Source organism: Hippopotamus amphibius, chromosome 7 (assembly GCF_030028045.1).
Source record: "Hippopotamus amphibius kiboko isolate mHipAmp2 chromosome 7, mHipAmp2.hap2, whole genome shotgun sequence".
Classification (NCBI taxonomy): domain Eukaryota; kingdom Metazoa; phylum Chordata; class Mammalia; order Artiodactyla; family Hippopotamidae; genus Hippopotamus; species Hippopotamus amphibius.
In genome coordinates this window covers 69,717,882-69,738,717 of record NC_080192.1, presented here as the reverse complement: position 1 = coordinate 69,738,717, position 20,836 = coordinate 69,717,882, and the positions used below count along the sequence as shown (strand labels likewise).

The 20,836-nt window shown below is 46.2% G+C and overlaps 1 protein-coding gene across 1 annotated transcript in view; it reads left to right on the top strand.

Annotated features, from left to right (window-relative positions):
* ST3GAL5 (ST3 beta-galactoside alpha-2,3-sialyltransferase 5) overlaps positions 1 to 20,836 on the top strand; it is a 58,633-nt gene that overhangs the window by 20,993 nt on the left and 16,804 nt on the right. The window contains exons 2-3 of the mRNA XM_057743171.1: positions 14,740 to 14,863; positions 17,738 to 17,849. Coding sequence (XP_057599154.1) covers positions 14,740 to 14,863; positions 17,738 to 17,849 — 236 coding nt within the window. The remainder of the gene's footprint in view (positions 1 to 14,739; positions 14,864 to 17,737; positions 17,850 to 20,836) is intronic.

Below are 20,836 nucleotides of genomic sequence, written 5' to 3'. Positions count from 1 at the left end.
AATAAGGAGGGCTGGTGGAAGCTTCCAGACCAAAGACTTTTTGTCCCCTGTGCTATAGCAGTCCAGCTGGTGATGCAACACCATGAGACAACTCACTTAGGAAAAACTGCTCTAGAAAGTCTACTGAGCCGCTATTTCATTCCTAAGCTTCCAGCCTTGTGTGCTCAGATCAGTGCTAGGTGTGTGACTTGTGCATGAAACTGCCAACCAAGGGCCAAGACCCAGCCCAGGGGTACAGACAGTCGGGACATTGCCCTTTGAAGATTTAGAAGTGGACTTTACTGAAATCAAGCCTTGCCGAGGTTATAGATATCTCCTTGTGGTAGTCTGCACCTACTCAGGGTGGGTTGAAGCCTACCCAACACGCACTGAGCGGGCACAAGAAGCAGCCAAGGCCCTACTAAGGGATATAACCCCTAGATATGGACTACCTCTTTTCATAGGGTCTGATAATGGGCCAGCCTTTGTGTCTGAAACAATCCAGATTATATCCATGACACTGGGAATCAAATGGAAGCTTCATGCCACATACAGGCCACAAAGCTCAGGGAAAGTGGAGCGTGTGAATCGAACCCTTAAAACTATGTTAGCTAAACTCTGTCAGGAGAGCCAGTTGCCCTGAACTGACATGCTGCCCCTAGCCTTGCTCCGTGCTTGATTCACTACGCGACCTTCAGGCTATTCTCCCTTCAAAATCTTATACGGGAGATAGGATCAAGATGGCGGAGTAGGAGGATGTGCACTCACTTCCTCTTGCAAGAGCACCGGAATTACAACTAACTGCTGAACAATCATCGAGAGAAAGACACTGGAACTCACCAAAAAAAAGACACCGCACATCCAGAGGCAAAGGAGAAGCCTCCATGAGACGGTAGGAGGGGGCGCAATCGCATTAAAATCAAATTCCGTAAATGCTGGGTGGGTGACTCACAAACTGGAGAACAGTTATACTGCAGAAGTCCACCCACTAAAGTGAGGGTTCTGAGCCCCATGTCAGGCTTCCCAACCTGGGAGTCCAGCAACGGGAAGAGGAATCCCCAGAGAATCAGACCCTGAAAGCCAGCGGGATTTGATTGCAGGACCTCCACAGGACTGGGGGAAACAGAGACTCCACTCTTGGAGGGCACACAAAAATATGTGCTCACCAGGACCCAGGGGGAAGGAGCAGTGACCCCATAGGAGACTGAACCAGACCCACCTGCTGCTGTTGGAGGGTTGCCTGCAGAGGTGGGGGGCAGCTCTGGCTCACCGAGGAGACAGGGGCACTGGCAGCAGGCGTTCTGAGAAGTGCTCATTGGTGTGAGCCCTCCCAGAGTCCGCCATTAGCCCCACCAAAGAGCCTGTGGGCTCCAGCGCTAGGTGGCCTCAGGCCAAAGAACCAAAAAGGTTTGAACACAGCCCTACCCATTAGCAGATAAGCAGATTAAAGTTTTACTGAGCTCCGCCCACCAACAAATCGGATTAAAGCTTTACTGAGCTCCACCCACCCAGCCCTACCCACCATCAGTCCCTCCCATCAGGAAGCACACAGGAGGCTCCCAGATAGCTTCCTCCACAAGAGGACAGACAGCAGTCTCAAGCAGTATCAGCAGTATTTTGTCTTACAGAACTGAAAACCACAGCCACAGAAAGATAGAGAAAATGAAAAAGCAGAGGACTTTGTACCAGATGAAGGGACAGGATAAAGCCCCAGAAAAACAACTAAATGAAGAGGAGATAGGCACCCTTACAGAAAAAGAATTCAGAATAATGATAGTGAAGATGATCCAGGACTTTGAAAAAAGACTGGATGCAAAGATCAAAAAGTTTACCAAAGACCTAGAAGAATTAAAGAGCAAACAGAGATATGCAACACAATAACTGAAATGAAAAATACACTAGAAGGAACCAGTAGCAGATTAACAGAGGCAGAAGGGCGAATAAGTGACCTGGAAGACAGAATGGTGATAATCACTGATGCAGAAAAGAATAAAGAAAAAAGAATGAAAAGAACTGAAGACAGCCTAAGATACCTTTGGGACAATGTTAAATGTGCCAACATTCGCATTATAGGGGTCCCAGAAGAAGACGAGAGAGAGAAAGGACCTGAGAAAATACTGGAAGAGATTATACTTGAGAACTTCCCTAACATGGGAAAGGAAATAGCTACCCAAGTCCAGGAAGTGCAGAGAGTCCCAGGCAGGATAAATCCAAGGAGAAACATGCCAAGACATGTAGTAGTCAAGCTGACAAAAATTAAAGACAGAGAAATGTTATTAAAAGCCACAAGGGAAAAATGACAAATAACATACAAGGGAACTCCCATAAGGGTAACAGCTGATTTCTCAGCAGAAACTCTGCAAGCCAGAAGAGAGTGGCATGATATATTTCAAGTGATGAAAGGGAAGAACCTACAAGCAAGAATACTCTACCCAGCAAGGATCTCATTCAGATTCGAGGGAGAAATCAAAAGGTTTACAGACAAACAACAGCTAAGGGAATTCAGCACCACCAAACCAGTCCTAAAACAAATGCTAAAGGAACTTCTCTAAGCGGGGAACATAAGAGAAGGACCTACAAAAACAACAACAAAACAAGTAAGAAAATGGCAATAGGAACATACATATCGATAATTACCTTGAATGTAAATGGACTAAATGCACCAATCAGAAGATACAGACTGGCTGAATGGATACAAAAACAAGACCTATATATATATGCTGTCTTGAAGAGACTCACTTCAGACCTAGGGACACATACAGACTGAAAGTGAGGGGATGGAAAAAGATATTCTATGCAAATAAAAATCAAAAGAAAGCTGGAGTAGCAATTCTCATATCAGATAAAATAGACTTTAAAATAAAAAATGTTACAAGAGACAAGAAAGGATATTATATAAAGATCAAGGGATCAATCCAAGAAGAGGAGATAACAATTATAAATATATATGAACCTAATATAGGAGCACCTCAATACATAAGACAAATGCTAACAACTATGAAAGAGGAAATGCAAGGCAGAAATAGACACACAGGTGTAGAGAACAAACACATGGACACCAAGTGGGGAAAGCGGGGAGTGTTGGGGGGGAACGAATTGGGAGATTGGGATACCAAATTGTCGACTCTAAATATATGCTGTTTATTGTCTGTTAACTGTATCTCAATAAAAGTTCTTAAAAAAAAAAAAAAAAGAAATCTTATATGGGAGAAGCCCTCCAGTGGTAGGGAGACTTAAGGGGTACTCTCAACAAATAGCTGACCTGGAGATGTCCCGACATCTCCAGACCTTGGGAAAAGTTTTTTACCAAATTACCCGAGAAACTGTAGAAAGGGCTCCCGTTCCCTTGGAAACTGGGTTCACCCCTATCAACCAGGAGATGAAGTTTGGGTAAAAGACTGGAAAAAAGAGCCACTTTGGCTGGTTTGGACCGGCCCCCATACAGTCGTCTTGGCAGCCCCTACTGCTGTTAAAGTTACAGGAATAACAGTGTGGATCCATCACACCCAGGTGAAGAGAGCAGCACCTCTAGAGGAGCAAGAGATCTGGACTGCAGAAACTTATCCGAAGCAGCCACTTCGGATCTTCCTACGAAAGCAGCCAAACCAACCTGAGAACTTCAGCCCTGCTCCAGTCACTGAATTCAACAGAGACCAAGGACACGATGACACTCCACTTAGATTACGAATGGAATCAAATATTTTATGTAATGATGATCTATATTCAACTAGGCTGCAGTATGTCAGAAACCCACATAGACTCCTCGTGTACCCCATGCATCCACATGACCAGATCAGGACAGGGGATCACCTGGACTTGACTTTATCAGACTCATTTCTTCTGTCATGGAGAGATCCAGGGGACCTGTGAACATAGTAAGACCACCTATTCTGTTTGTCAGCAGACCGGCCCATATACCTGTTTTGACCCCAAATCCCCCCTCAGCGAAGATTGGTTAGAAGTCCGACATCAGAAGGGGGGACTTCTTATCAATCGGACGTGAATTACAAATTAAAAATGTCCAGTGTCAGTATATTTTGATGTATGTGATGCTATTAACAAAAGCCCCCAGACAACTATAAGATGTGGAGGTTTGGCACGGGAATAGGAATACAGGCTAAATGATAAATATATGTCTGGACGAGCCCTGGCCCCTTCTACCTGCTACGGTTGCCCCTGCTGGAGTTGTGTCACTTGGGCCACCTGGGAAGACCAAAGTAAGACAGCCGTCCTCTGAAAGGAAACTGCTGAAGCTAATTGCAGAGTAGGAATGTGTAACCCTGTCAACTTCACGACTTTAAATCCTAGGGACTCAAGGTGGGAAAATGGACTTAAAATTGGTATTTACATCAGTGGGAGGGGTGCTGACCCAGGAGCTGTACTGGACTTCCGAAGTATTTCCATTCCACTTCCGGCTTCCACGCACAGGCTCTTTCATTCCTTTTATAAAGAGATGGGAAATAGTCCCCCGCCTCTTTCGGTCAGAACTGAAAACTTGTCATAGCCTTAGCAGAAACCATAGCCCAGACGTTAATGGTCACTTCGTGCTACGTGTGTGGGGGAACTAATATGGGAGACCAATGGCCCTGGGAAGCTAAGGAACTGGATCCCTGGAAACCTTTAAACAACTCAGGAATATTTAAAAGAGCCAGGGTCAGCATTTGGTATTTAAAGACCTCCATAATTGGCAGAAACTGCCTGGCGAGATGGGGGCCACCCTTTAATATCCCAGTGGGAAACCTTACTTGCCTGGGCCAGAAGCACTATAATATAACCACACGTACTTCTGACTGGTGGGGAAGCCCAGACCATAAAAAGCCTAACCCTCGCTCTTTGGCACACTTCCCCAATTTAAAATCCAGATGGAATAGTTTGGCTACCAAAGGCCCCTGGCCTGCTCCAGAAGGATTATGTTGGATATGCGGGACTAACGCATACTCAGTCTTGCCAGCCAGCTGGTCAGGGGCCTGTGTATTGGGGATGATCTGCCCCTCTTTCTTCCTGCTCCCCTTGGCCCAGGGTGAAGCTTTAGGGATCCCAATCTTTGGAGGTAAGGGTCTCCCCAGAAGACGCAGATCTCTGCAGATGGGTAACTGGAACGATGACGAATGGCCTCCTGAACGCATAATCCAATATTATGGGCCAGCCACGTGGGCTGAAGATGGTTCCTGGGGGTATTGGACCCCAGTTTACATGCTCAGCAGGATCATTCGGCGCCAAGCAGTCGTAGAGATCATTACAAATGAAACGGCCAAGGCTCTCAATTTACTGACAGAGCAACAAACCAAAATGCGTAATGCCATTGATCAGAATCACCTGGCCTCAGATTAACCTGCTGGCAGCGGAAGGGGGTGTTTGTGGGAAATTCAATCTCAGTAACTGCTGCCTACAAATAGATGACAAGGGTAAAGTCATAGGAGAGATAACCGACAAGATGACCAAAATAGCCCACGTCCCAGTCCAGACATGGGAAGGATGGAATCCTAGAGAGCTGTTTGGAGGTTGGTTTTCATACCTGGGAGGATTTAAAACCCTTGTGGGGATAGACCTGCTCCTCCTCGGAACCTGCCTCCTCTTACCTTGCCTCTTGCCGTTACTCATGAAGCTAGTCTCTAGCCTGGCAGAAGCTACTGCAGATAAAAGGGCAACCACCCACCTCTTAGCCCTAAGGGGATATCAGCCTATGGGCCCAGATGACCAGGAAATTGACACCTTATAAAGCTTTTAAGGGTGTCAAGAGGCGGGGAGTGATGAGGAAGATTTGAAATCTATAGTTTGAGGCCTGTTATGTGAACCCTGCCCACTAATAATTGCATAGAGATGATTGGATAAGTATAAACTGTACTGTTCCTGTCTCTGCTCGCCTTTGTCTGAACTCCCGCATCCTGTAACCCTTAGCACCTCCTGCGTCCTGTAACCCTTAGCAACCCCTGTGTTCTGTAACCACCTATAACTTATAGAAACTGTGTAATCAATCAATTAGTGTCCATTGTAACTATATGTCTTAACCTATAAAAGGAGAAGACTCGGCCAAAACGGGGCCCAGAACTGTGGAGTGTTAGCTCATCTGGGGCCACCGGCTCAATAAACCTGAGTTCTCCAACCCTCTGAGTGTGGTGCTTGGTTTCTCGTGGGATCGATTTCTGCAGCACCCTGGGCCATACTTTCTCAGCTGTATGCAGTCACTCCCTCCCCAAACTCCCCAGCCTCTGCTTTGCTCATTCGGTTCCTTCTGCCCACAGAGTGGGTCTTTCCCCCTCACCCAGCCCCCTCAGCTCCTGCTGTAGCTGGGTGTGTTGTCCTCGGCCCTGGGAGGCATTTAGTCTCTGCACGCCCAGAGCCGTCTCCCCCTGAGGCAGGCTTCCTGTCTTGTCTCCTGTCCCTGCTCAAGTAGAGTTCTTCAACCTAAAACAGAAAACCCAAACATGATTTAAGTGAGTATCTTCTCCACTTTCCCAGGGATGGTGTGTGACTCGCAGCAGTCGAGGTTCACAGGAGAGACGTTAATTTGCTCCATACAGTGGCTGCCTTAGGGCGTCACTCTCAGACCTGCCAAGAAAGGCCGGCTGGAGGGATGAGCGTTCTGTAGAGCCCAGCCCGCATTTCCAGCTGCCTCCTGAGCCCCTTTGTCTAGTTATTTATCATCTCAAGTTCATTACATCATCATCACTAAACTACAAAAATTGACTCCCATTCCTATTTCTTTCTGTAACCAGGACCCAGATTGATCTTTGCCTGCTTCTTTTTGGCCCAAGTCTTTTTCATTTCTTGATAGATGTCTGTCCTTGTCCCATCCTCTTCCTCATCAGGGTGGGCCTCAGGCTCCCCTTCCGCCTGAGCATGCAGTGTCCAGCCCCGCTGTCGCTGGACAGCCTAGGGTGAGGCTTCCTTCTCTCCTGCTATGAAGTCCTTCTCAGACTCCTCCCACCTTGAAGGGCACACTCTTTTGGCTGCCGTGTTCATATCTAAGCTGCACCTGTTCATCTTCCCAGATGATCCACTCCAGCGGTGTTGGTTTATTTACTGCTTTGTCAGCTTCAGGTTTTTGTTTTTAGTAATCTGTACCTTGGCATGCCTTTATTATTAAAAAAAAACAAAACAAAACCAAAATCCCTTTACATACAAACATCCCCACCTATTCCAATACCTACCCTTCCTAAGCACAGCCAGGTGGAAGGGCGTGGATGGATGTGGTTGGAATTCTCAGCTCCCTACTTGTCCATGTGTGGCCTTCAGCAGGTTAAATGCAGATAGCAATCCAATAAAGTAAGTGTTTCTAGGATTCAGTGATATCTTGTGTAGGCTTTTTCCTTCCAGTAAATATTAATGCCCCACCCTCTCTTGCACCAGTAATTGGTTCTACAGTTAATCTGGCAGTTTGTCATGTACTGCTTTCCAGCATATCTTGTACTCTGATCTTGGATGGTTAATTCTTTTTCTTTTTAAGAACTTTTATTGAGATACAGTTGACATACAATAAACTGCATATGTTTAGAGTGTACAATTTGGTATTTTTTTTCTTGTTAGTAATGTATATATGGCAATCCCAATCTCCCAATTCATTCCCCCCCAACGCTCCCCACTTTCCCCACTTGGTGTCCATATGTTTGTTCTCTACATCTGTGTTTCTATTTCTGCCTTGCAAACCGGTTGATTTGTACCATTTTTCTATATTCCACATATATGTGTTAATATACGATATTTGTTTTTCTCTTTCTGACCCACTTCACTCTGTATGACAGTCTTAGGTTTGGATGGTTAATTCTTGATTTGAAAATGTTAGTGCCAGTTCTACAAGTGGACTGAAGGCCTGGACCTTGCTCTAGTATTTCTTCATTAGGGCCTTAATAAGAATGATTTCTTCATCAGGTATATAAGCATTTAAGAAGCATCTGTTACATTTTTATATGTGAACAGAAAACTATAATTTTGAAAGGCAGGCCTTTTCTGCATAGGAAGTGTTAGTGGAGGCTCTTACCCGGGCAGTCTGAATGAAAGGAGGGACACACTTATGAGCCCAGGGACCCTAGCATTTAGAAGGAGGTGGTAGGGGACAAGCAGTCCCTGCAGGAGTGGGGAGGCAGGACCCGGAGGGTGCCACGGGACAGACGGTGATGGCCCGCCAACACCCGTCCTTGGAGGAATGCCTGAAACCACCATCACCTCTGAAACCGCGTAAGAAACTGAGTATTTATTCAGTAAATATGTATCCGTTGCCCATTCTGTGCTCCTTACCATCCTAGGCACTGGCAACTCAATGGTGAGCAAAACAAAGGCCCCTGGTTTCATGGAATCTACGTTCTGGTGGGGAAGACAAGAGACAAATGTATATAAGGAAGAAAAAGATTACGAGTAACGTCTCATGATGAAAAGTGCTATAATCCAACTTTTTTTTTTTAAGGTGGAATGAATAGCTCGCATCCAGATATATTTGCATGATTATATGTCTTTTTAAAAAATTATTTACTATTTATTTATTGGCTGCATTGGGTCTTCGTTGCTGTGCGAGGGCTTTCTCTAGTTGCAGGGGGGGGCTACTCTTCAATGTGGTGTGCGGGCTTCTCATTGTGGTGGCTTCTCTTGTTGCAGAGCATGGGCTCTAGGTGCAGGGGCTTCAGTAGTTGCGGCACATGGGCTCAGTAGTTGTGGCTCACAGGCTCTAGACTACAGGCTCAGTAGTTGTGGGGCACAGGCTTAGCTGCTCCTCAGCATGTGGGATCTTCCCGGACCAGGGATCAAACCTGTATCCCCTGCGCTGGCAGGCAGATTCTTAACCACTGTGCCACTAGGGAAGTCCTTATAATCAAACTTTTAATTGCAACCCATCCTCCACCAAACAGCACATGAAAGACAAAAGAAATGAATGGACACAGTGCAGATGGAGCAGGGATGAGCACGGCTGTGAACACAAAACAACCCGGGTTCTCTAAGAGAGTGTCTTAAGGCCACCCAGCTGGACGTTAGCTGGACGTCTGTGAAGATGACTTAAGTTGGCCCTCCTTTTGTCATGTTGAGGAGCATGGAATCCAAAAGGTTCCTTCAAAATTGGAAGAAGGCATTCGAGTCCAAGTAGGAGGATTCAGTGAAACTTCATGGGAAATCAAATTCTCCTACCTTGAATAGGTACACCCTAGAATATGATTATATGTATACACACATCCATTTTTACAAACCTGCTTTTTTCTTACAGTATCTTTCTGTGTCAATAAATGTATGAACCGAATACTTTAAGCGAGCGCTTCTCAGACTAAATGTTCACCTGAGTCCCCTGATTCAGCCGATGGGGGTGGGTAGGGGCCAAGAGTCTGCATGTCTGACCTGCTCACAGGTGATGCTGAGGCTGTGGTCACAGATGTCACTTTGAGCAGCAAGGCTTTAACAGCTGCACAGTGTTCCGTGTGGTTTGCACCACAGTTTACCAACACATCCCCATTGCTGGACGTGTTAGATGTTTCAGTTGAGTTTACACTTAACTCTTTGATCTTATAGCTGTTAGCATTCAGTTCTAGTTTTAATCTGAACTACCATTGGGAAAGTACATTGTGGTTTCTCTTGTTGGATGACAGACTGTGGGCATGTAATGCTCTTTCATTCAATGTGGGATATCCTTTAAGGGCATACTCTGTGCCGAGCCCTGTCCTAGGTGTTGGGAATAGAAAGATGAGTGCAGCCCCAGGCCTGCAGCTCCATCCTGCAGGTGCCTGCGAAAAGGTAGAGGGGGCCTAAAATGTACGCAGAAAATTTCAGTTCATAATGGTAAACAGAGATAGGGAAGTGCCCAGGGACGGTTATGGTGTTGAAAGTGATCTACACAGGGAAGGAGAAGGGTTTAAGGATGAAAGGAGGCAGCTCACCAGGCAGATTGTTGGAAGGGATTCCCGCCAGGATTCCAGGCTGAGCATGCATCCTGCACAAAGGCACCAAGGCAACAGTGTGGCACATCCAGGCCTCTAACGGTACTTCATTGTGGCTCGAGTGTAACAGACAGGTTTGTCACCTGGAGTGGTAGAACCCGAGATGAGCTGTTGGCAGTAAGCAGATACGTATTGTAGAAAGATGGCTTTGAGGGGACAAAATTGAGACAGGGGAGTCCGGGTAAGTGACTTCCAGGAAGGGAATGCCCATGGGTGTGGGTAGTTCAAGAAGGTGTGATAAAGAGGCCCTGGGGATGGTAGGGAGAAGTCTGGGCCGACCTGCAGGTTTTGGCTTGGATGGCTGGGTGGATGGGGCCGCCACCAAGTGATGTGAGGAGTAGTTTCTGCTTTGTGATGCTTGAGGTGAGGACAGCGGGCAGGTCCTCAGCCAGACAGGCCTGTGCTGGGTGAGAGGCCTGCATCAGGAGATGGATTTGGGGGTCTGATCCCTTGAGCAGGTGTGTAAAAGGCACGTGGTGAACCTTGTCGTGAATACGTGTGAGTGGGAAGTAAATATGCCGAGGGTGGCAGCTGGGACCCTGGAGTCCTGCGCCGTGCGTGGGGGAGATTACGACTGCAGCGGTCGGAAGGGCCCCCGGCGTGGCGTGCGGACTGAGTGCAGGAGCGGCTGGGCCGTCACAGCGGGCAGAGGAGGCCAGTGAGGGAAGCTGGGCGTTTAGAAAGGGGGTGCGGAGAGAAGAGACTCACGGGGACCTGGCAGGGTGCGTGCCAGAGGGGCTTCAGGAAGATGCTGCCTCCGCAGGGACCCCAGAAAGGGACACAGACAGGACTGAGGAAAGGCCTCTGATGGGGCTGGAGCCAGAAAGGAGAGTGCCGTCAGATAGTTGTATAAAACGCCTGTCACTCCCCTCTCTGTGTACTAATAGCGACAACCAGCACTGAGATAGTGCTTCTCATGTGCAGCCACCATTCCCCACAGGAATCCTAGGAGGTGGGTCATGTTAGACCCATTTTCCAGATGAGAAAACTGAGCTACAAGAGTTAGAGTGCATTGTCCCCAGCTTCTCAGGAGGCAGGTGGAGGAGCTGAGCCCAGGTGTCAGCCTGTGGGGGCTGCGCTCTCACCCTGCCTCTCCTGAGATCCTCTCCAGTGTGATTAGAAAAACAAAACAAAAACACAGCTGTCCTCTTCTTTTCTTTTGCCTTTGAATGACGTGTAAGCATGTTGTGTGGCGGTGGTGGTGAGAAGGGGAAGGAGTCCAGGACAGTTGACCCTCCTCTCACCTCCAGAGCCCCTCCTTTCCTTGTTTGGTTCCAGTTTCCGAAAAGTAGTAGAAGAGAGTAAAAATCTGATGTCTTAGTCCGTGTCCAGCAGGAAACCAGAAACCATAGAGATACCTCAGGCGGAGAGGGCTTTTAAGCAGGGCGTTGACCCTAAAGTCCTTGGCAGGGCGCAGTGGGAGAGAAGTGTTTGCCAGCAACAGGGGAGCTACTGTCACCCGGGGCCGAAACTCGTACTTGTCATAGAGCCACTGGAGGTGTCGTCCCCTCTGCCGTCCCCTTCGCCAGGTAGAAACGAAGGATGCTGGCGGCCCCCTGCCACTGCTGAAGTCGCATGTGGGCACCTCTATTGCCTGTTCCTGTGGAATCAAATCAGGGGAATGAAAGGCTGCCCCCTTGCCTTGCGTTCCAGGCTTCCACCTAGAGCCACAATCACAGCTCAGTAGCAAGCCGGCGGCACAAGAGAGAGCCTGGGAATGCAGTTTGCAGGCTTGCAGCCTGAGTGGCAGAGCAGAGGAGAAAGAGGGGGCAGCGTAGAGCCCTGAGCCTAGCAGTGGGCAGGGGCGGAATCCCGGTGCTAATACCGCCAGCTGCTTTCTCTCGGGAGGTCCACTCAGGCGTGAAGTGTCATTCAGGTCATAAAAACACAGGCGTCGTAGAAAATTCCGTTCCATTTTATAGATGCCCTGGTCATAGACAGCCAGGTGGGACCCACCACTTGGCTGACTGTGCATCTGAGTAACCACAAAGTTGTGGTGGTTGAAAACCTTCCAGTGTCTCAGTTGCTCTCACTTCTCCTTTAATTCAGTAGATTCTTTCAGCAGAGGTTTACTAGTGAGGCCCTTGGCACTGTTTTATGAAATTACTCAAATGGAGGGATGCACATCTGTGAAAGTTCTTGCACTCTGGTGCTACAGTGGTTAGAATTGCAGGTGAGGGAGAGAGTTTACGGTAGCAAAAGATCAAGTGCTTGAATGTCAGTTTGATAAGAGATTTTTTTTTCCCAAAGAAAACAGCACAGCACTAATGGAAATGCAGTGAATAATGAGATATAACTTCCTCCTGGCTTCAAGACTTAGTAAAGACATTATTTCTTGAATTAATACATAGTAAATACTGTATATAATATACATTATTTCTTGAATTAATATATACATATCATAATGCAATAGGTGCCTGTATTAGCTTAGATTTAATTAACAGTTGCTTCAGTAAGACAGAGGTTTATTTCTCTGTCATGTGAGAGTCCAGAGGCAGGCTGTGTTGCCAGAACTCGGCCTCTGTTCACCGGTGCCGAATAGAAACACGGAGGCAGAGTTTTGGGTGAAGTAAAAAAGAGTAGCTCTTATTGCTTTGCCAGGCAAAGGGGGCCACAGAGGGCTAATGCCCTCAAGACGGTGTGACCCGCCCCCCCGGAGGGGGCAGTGAGGAGTTTCATAGTGTTCAGGGAGCAGGGCGTGGTGAGCTCGTGGACACTTCTCAGATCGGTTGGCATCAAGGTGAAGTTTCAAGCATCATCAACGTTCTGGTTTCAACCAGTCTAGGATCTGTGTTCTTGGGGTGAGCAGTTTTCATCTGGTGGGGTTCTGCTTCCTGTAAAAACAACTTAGGAATGCGTGTCAGGACTTTTTCTGTATCTTTCATGGAACTGGGAGTTGGGTGATTCTGCTTGTGCCAGAACTATCATCTAAGTTGTTACCAGTTCCCCAGCCCAACAGCTGCTCTTTGTTTCTGCATCTTCACATTTCCCAGTCATTAACTCTTGAGTCAGCATTTTATCTCAAAAGACGAAGACACGGGGCTTGTACACGGTTTCAGAAGTTCAAGGGGGATTGACGGCTCTGTCCTTGGGGTGGTGCAGGGACCCAGTCCCCTTCTCTCTTGTTGCTCCTCCATCCCTTGGGTGACGTGCTGTGTGGTCCAGAGTGGCTCAGCAAGTGTCAGTGTTTCAGCCAGCAGGAAGGGGGAGAAAGGAGGAAAGGGAGTGTGCCAAGGAATGCACCCTGGAAGCTGGACAAGGCACTTTTGCTCATATCCCATTGACTAGAACTTGGTCACGAAGCTGTACTTCGCTCCAAGGGAGGCTGGGAAATGTAGTCTTTATTCTGGAGGCCATATGCCCAGCTAAAATCCAGAGTTCTGTTCTGTTGAGAGGAAAGAAGAAGCTGATATGGGGCAAGATGTTTTGATTTCTACTACAATACCCCTCTGAATATTACTTAAAAACGGAAAATTTGCGAATAAAATTAGTTTAAAAGAATAAGTAGGCAAGCATATCTGACAACATGTATATTTTTTATTTTTATTTTTTTAATTAATTTATTTATTTATTTATTTATTTATTTATTTATTGGCTGCATTGAGGCTTCATTGCTGCACGCAGGCTTTCTCTAGTTGTGGAGAGCGGTGCTACTCTTTGTTGCGGTGTGTGGGCTTCTCACTGCAGTGGCTTCTCTTGTTGCAGAGCACGGGCTCTAGGTACGCAGGCTACAGTAGTTGCAGCATGCGGGCTCAATAGTTGTGGCTCGCGGGCTCTAGAGCACAGGCTCAATAGTTGTGTACGGGCTCAGTTGCTCCACGGCACGTGGGATCTTCCCCGCCCAGGGACGGAACCTGTGTCCCCTGTATTGGCAGGCGGATTCTTAACCACTGCACCACCAAGGAAGTCCCCATATATATTTTTTAAAGAAAAACTTTTTAAAATTGCCATGTTTTCTTTTTGTTTTTTTCTTAGTGTAATCCTCTTCCTCTGTTTAATATACCACTCTCTTTTAAACTTTTATTTTAGAAAATTTTAAATAGTATTGAGAATTGTGTAATGAGCCCCATGTACCCATTGCCCAGATTCGACAGCAGTTTAAAGCTCGTCTTGTCTCTGCTATTCCCACACATACTTGTCCCCCTCCTGGTGTTTTTTTGAAGCAGATTTCATTTCTCCTGTTTCATCTGTAAATAGTTCTGTAAGTATCTCTAAAAGTTAAAGACTCAAAAAAAATTAGACTTTTAATTTTGGAATAGTTGTAGAGTCACATGCAATTGTAAGAAATAACACAGATTACTCACTTTCCCCTCAATGGTGGCATCTTCGAAAACCATAGTAGACTATCGCAGCTGGAATATTGACAGGTACTGTCAAGATGCTGAATATTTCCATCACCATAATGTTGCCCTTCCACAGCCACCCCCATCACTCCCTCCCTAACCCCTGACTACTAATCTGTTTACATTTCTGTAATTTTGTCATTTCAAGAATGTTATATAAATGGAATCCTGCAATGCGTAACCTTTTAGTATTGGCTCGATGTCATTGCCTCGAGATTCATCCAGTTGCTCTGTGTATCAATCAGTCACTCCTTTTTTTGGCTGAGTAGTATTTCATGGTACAGCTGTACCACATCAGAGCTCTTTAGGGATTTCCCTGATGGGCCAGTGGTTAGGACTCTGCACTCTCACTGCCGAGGGCCCAGGTTCAATCCCTGGTCCAGGAACTGAGATCCTGCAAGTTGCGCGGTGCGGCAAAAAAAAAAAAAAAAGTCTCTTTAAAAGCATAATCTTCCGAACTCACTCGCCTCTTTCCCTCCTCCTGCCCTCTCCTCTCTTCACAGCAATGCCAAGCGAATACAACCGTGTGAAGCTGAAAAGCGATTGCTCGCGGCCCTCCCTGCAATGGTACAGCCGCGCTCAGAACAAGATGCGAAGACCCAGCTTGTTGTTAAAAGACATCCTCAAGTAAGCACGAGCCCTCAGGCTGTAAGATGCCTCTGATTTGGGTCAACTGGGTAGAACTGGGGGAAAAATTCAGTGAGAGCCCTGAAGGTGGCTCTTATCCCTGGTCACACTTGGTCGGGGATCATTTAAAGGCACATCCGAGTAAAGGCTCAGAGCACAGGTCCCATGGGTGCCTGCATGCAGCTGTGCTTGGTGACAGCGCAGGGCCAGTCAGGGAGCTGCCACGGTCAGCAGCTTCCAGTGCACAGCCCTTTCCTCCGCTGCCAAGCAGAAGAGGGCTTTCCCCTTGGCTATTTCCAGTGAATCTAAAAATATGGTTAATTAAAGCCCCCTGTAGGCATTTGAATAACACTGAATATTGAACATTAAAAAGGATGAGAGGTGTTCCAGCCAGGTCACCCTTACATCCTAATAACAGATAGAATTTTTTTTTAATTTTTATTTATTTACATATTTTTTTTGGCCGTGCCGTGTGGCTTGCAGGATCTTAGTTTCCTGACCAGGGATTGAACCCAGGCCCTCAACAGTGAAAGTGCCAAGTCTTAACCACCAGACCACCAGGGAACTCCCGAGGTAGAATTGTTAAAGAAAGAACTTGTCAGTTTTACTTGGTACCAGCCAAACTAGGTAGTAAATGACGCTTTTTTTCATGCCTACAGGTAGAAATCCAACCCTGAAATCTAGCCTCCCACCTCATTTTACTAATTTGGGAGGTGTAAAAGGAGAAGAGTGGGAAAGGAGATGATGTCAATAAACACTCAGGCCGTTTTCCATCTCCTTTTGTCGTCAACCAGTGATTATCGAGGCCCCCACATGTCTGGCCCTGTGTTGGGTGCTGGCCACGTGGGAGATAGACCCGGCCCCGTGCTGCTTACAGTGAGTGAGACTCGCAGCCAGGAACTACACAACAGCGGAATCAGTGTTGTAGATACTGGGCCTACTTTTCACTTTCTCTTCCTTCCTTTTTTTTTTTTTTTTTTTTTTTTTTTTTTTGGCCATGCCACGTGTCTTGTGGGATCAAGCCCACGCTTCCTGTGTTGAAAGCTCGGAGGCCTAACCACTGGATAGCCAGGGAATTCCCCCCCTTTTTTCTTTTATAATCAAAATAAGGGAATTACTAATGCACTGAATAGCATACCTTTTCTGGGGGCTGGAGTAAAGACTAGGTAATACTGTATCCACAAGATTCAAGAGATAGTAAAGGTACTCAGTAAACCACCTTCTCATCCCTGCTCTCCACAGTCCCTCTTTCCACTTCAAGATGACCAATATTACTAGTCTTGTGTATGTAAGAAACACTGTGTGTGTGTGTTCCCCTCCCCCCACCTTCACTGTTTTACACACATGGTTGTATTAGATCCTAGGGAAGAATTAAGGTTCTTGTCCAGATTTTCATGGTGGAGTCTATTAAAAAGAGAATCTAGAAGTCTTGAAAACACTTCCTAGCAATACTTTCTTGCATCATAATCCTCAGATACTAAGAACCATTTAGCATCTATTGTGTATGATGCACTATGCTAGATGCTGTATTTTTTAAACTGCCCTTTTCTTTATAAAATAGATTATTTTCACCTTAAGCTTACTCCTGAACTTTGATTTTTCAATAACACAAATTATTTAAAGTACTGGTTCTTAACCTTGATTTAAACTTCTTTTTTAACCTTTACTTTGACACAATCATTTGGGGGAGCTTATTAAAAATGAGATTTCTAGTACCAGGACTGCAGTCAGTTCTTTTCTCCTAGTGTGTGTGTGTGTGTGTGTGTGTGTGTGTGTGTGTGTGTGTGTGTGTGTTTTAAACTGTAGAATAGTTTGAATATATCAGATCTTGAAGAATAGTTTTCATAGGTGGTCTTAAAGGTGACTGGTGGTACTCTCTTAACTCAGTCAACCTCGTTTCTGAGTAGAATTCTTTAGAAGAAGAATAAGTAGATTGTTTATGTTGTTTTCCCTTTTTTTTTTAAAGAGCTCACTGTATTTTCTCCCATTTTTTTTTTACTGTGGTAAAATAACATAACATAGAATTTACCATCTAACCGGTTATTTCTAAGTGTACAAGTGCAGCGGTGTTAAGTACATTCACATTGTTGTGCAGCTAGCACACCATCCACCTCCAGAACTCTTCATCTTGAAAAGGTTAGTCCCTTATACCCATTAACACTAAGCCCGCCCACCCTTCCTCATGCCCCCGCAACCGCCATTTTACTTTCTGTCCCTGTGATTTTGACTACTCTGTGTACCTCATATAAGTGGAATCTTACAATATTTGAAGGACTATTTTTTTTAAATTTTATTTATTTATTTATTTATTATTTTTTGGGGGGGGTACACCAAGTTCAATCATCTGTTTTTATACACATATCCCCGTATTCTCTCCCTCCCTCGACTCCCCCCCACCCTCCCTTGAGTCCCCCCCACCCTCCCCATCCCAGTCCTCTAAGGCATCTTCCATCCTCGAGTTGAAAGGACTATTTTAAAGTGGCAGAAAACTGAAGCTGAGATTCTGTAGCTCAAAGTTTATTACCTAATTTTTTTTAAGTCCAGTAATCTATATTGTGATTCAGATTTTACTGACTTGGCAGGAAAGAGTTTTTTTTATATTTGCTGATAACAAAAGACAGTCATAAATGACTAATATTATTGGGTTGACCAAAAGGTTCTTTTGGGATTTTCCATAACAAACTTTTTGGCCAACTCAATATCTTGTTAGAAAAATAAGAAATGCTGCCGTAAGTTAAGAGGTCATCTTGAAGACTGTCCTTTTATGCTGCGTGGCAGGCAGACGCGATTTGGGTTAGGTTTTCAGTTATTTCACATGATCTCTCATGATTATCACATGATGACATCATTATACCTAATTGATTCTTTTTCTAGGTGTACATTGCTTGTGTTTGGAGTGTGGATCCTTTATATCCTCAAGTTAAATTACACTACTGAAGAATGTGACATGAAAAAACTGCATTATGTGGACCCTGACCGCATAAAGGTTAGACATCCCACCAGTGTGGGTTCAATTAGAATATTTCCAAGTTTACACTTAAATAGTAACATCATCTCTAAAGTGTTATAAATAAATGTTCATGAAAGTTATAAACAGAAGGGGAAGCACTTAACCTTAGCACTTCAAAACACCCAGCTAACCCTCCCTGTTCTTCCCTCATTTACTGAAGTCCTGAAGTGAGGTGAGTTCCATCTGACCCTGTAGGGCACCTGTCGTGGAGTTCACATACCATGATGCTGCCAGTGTACATTTTCTTAACGCAGGTCTGGAAGAAACTCTTTTAGTATCATTTGTCATTTCTGTGTTTCATTTTTCATTTTAATGATTTTGCATTGTATGACAAGATTTTTTCCTTCAATGCATATTTATTTTTTAATCAATTGACATATCAAATGCTGATTTCACTGACTGTTTGACTTGTAAATTATCTGATACTCGTCGGCCCTGGACAAAAGACAAGACGGTTTTAAATGAAGCAGCACGTTGAACATAACCGACACGTACAGGTGCTTTACATACATCATCTCATTTAGTAATCAAGATGGGGAGATATCCCAGGGCTCTCTGCGTCTTACAGAGGATGCCTGGGAGGTTAAGCTGCTGGCCCAAGTTCACACCTAGTTTAGTTAGCAGTTTAGTCAGTGTAGTTTAGTATATACTGTGTAGCTGTTCTAAAAATGCTTTAGCAACAGAAACTCGTTTAACCCTCACAACAGTCCTGGGGATACAGCTACTGTTATGACCCCCACTTCACAGCTGAGGGTAGAGAGGAGCAGCAAGATGGGTAACTGTCTAAGGCTGCGTCAGCGCGTAAGTGGTGGAGCCAGGGCTCGCGCCCAGCAGTGTGGTTTCAGAGTCCTGGCTCCTGGTGACCCCGCTCTCTGCCAGGGAGCGTGATTCAGAGAGGAGAGAGCTTACACTTCCGTCCCAGATTCAGAGCTAAATGCCACTTAGTGACGATGAGACCTGAAGCAAGTGGCTGAATTGTTTGGAGTCCAGTTTTCTCAGCAGTGAGGTGTAGGTATAACAACATCTCTGTGATGGGTGGTCACCAAAGTCCAGTAAGATAACATGCACAAAGCGCCTTTTCTAGTCCTGGTTTTTATTCACATGTTTCTAATCTGTATATGCTTTGAAGTGCCTCAATGTTCTGTCGTGCAGACAGGTATAAACACATAAGTGAAAAGCGTGTGGTTAGTAAATGCAAGGCTTGGCCTGCAGAACCCTTGTGCCTCAGGGGTCTGGCTCGCTGCTTCCGGGGCCTTGCTCTCCTGCTGTTTCTGTCCTCAGATGTTTGCCGCCCGCAGTTCATCTCACCAGCCTGAGCACCTCTGCTCTGTGCAGCAGGATGTGGTTCCACCTCCTCCGTGCAGGCTTTCCCTCCCGAACAGATGGCCATGCAGACACCCCCAGATCCCTTTTAATGCCAAGGCCCTCCGCAGCTCGCTTGGATAAAGTTTTCAGACATCCTGTCTCTGTTCTTTGTCTCCTGGAAAAAGGCCTGAAATGATGACACTTGATAGTATGATGCAGGATTACCGATATCTGTGAACGCGTCCCTGTGTCCCTTTGCTGCACTTCCCCACATTCTCTGTGCATCCCCTCTGTCCTGTCCATTGTATTCATCAGGCCACTGACCATCTGACCAAGGGCAGAGATCCTTCCTCTCGAGTCTGGGTTCATTGAGGAGAGATGGGAGCTCTCCATGCAAGAATCTAGCACTGTGTGTACTTGTGAAATGGATGGAGAAGATGTGGTTTGGTAACACCCTGGGTGAAATCAGCTTAGCGGTTTTCGTGCCTGCCCGGTGCCATCTGCACCGACATGTGCTGTGACTGCCTACAGCTGTTTTGGTTTTTTTTTTTTAGCTACGTTGCTAGATGAGCGATGGTTTGCTCATTCCTGCCATGTTCAGACAAATTCTCTGTCACTATGGCTCTTTAAGGTTCCCCTAAGGAATTCTAGTGACTTCTTTCTTTTTTTGGCCATGCTTCACAGTTTGCAGGATCTTAGTTCCACAACCAGAGATTGAGCCCGGGCCCTGGCAGAGAAAGTGCGGGGCCCTAACCACTGGACCGCCAGGGACCTCCCTAGTGACTTTTGAGAATGGCCAGAGAAGAGACTCAAGACCATGTCCCCAAGGAACGTTTGAAGGAATGGGAACATTTGTAGGGTAAAGACGAGGGCAGGACACCTGGCAGCTGCTGCCAGTGAGAAGCCAGAGGCCTGGCCCCGGGGGTGGCTCAGCCTGTCCGGGTGTCCTCGCCAGCAGCACTTGGGATCAAGAGTGGCAGCCAAGTGGAGAAGAGAAGGCTGTGATGGTCCACGACGTCCAAAGATGGAAAAAATGAGCTGCCTTTGTGGCGAATTTCCAGAGGTCTTCGAGCGAAGCCAGGATAACTATTTTGGGGTCCTGTAGGTAGAACTCAGGCATCAGACAGTTGGTGGCTCAGTGGCCTTCTGATTGCTTTCAGCCCTGGGATTCCTGGTTCTCTGCAGTCGTCCAGTACCTGGCTGGGAAGCGTTGGCTGGTTTGGTAACCTGGGCTTTTCCTATTCTGAGTGCAGGCATGTGGCACTCCTAGTCCCCACTCAGTGATGCTCAGACTGAACCTCAGTGGTCTCTGAAGCTCCTCTGAAACTTACCAGATTCCATCTGGTATTATGATATTGTGTAAGCATTTCATTGTCCCATCTAAAGTGGGGCTGTGTTTATAAAACTATATAGTTTCTGAGATTCCGGAAAAAGGAATAATGATCCAGGGTTGCCCTTGAAATGTTCTGTTCTCACCATCGCCCCAGTTCAGTGTCTCCTTACCCTCCTGTCTGCATCTAGGCATGCTTGTGATGGCGGAAGCAGTATTTCCAAAAATTGAACCTGACATATTGCTTCCTTGCTTCAAACTCTTTGATTTCTCTCCTCTGCCTTCAGGAGACCAGGCACCCCCTTTAGTCTGGCCTGTAGCACTCTTC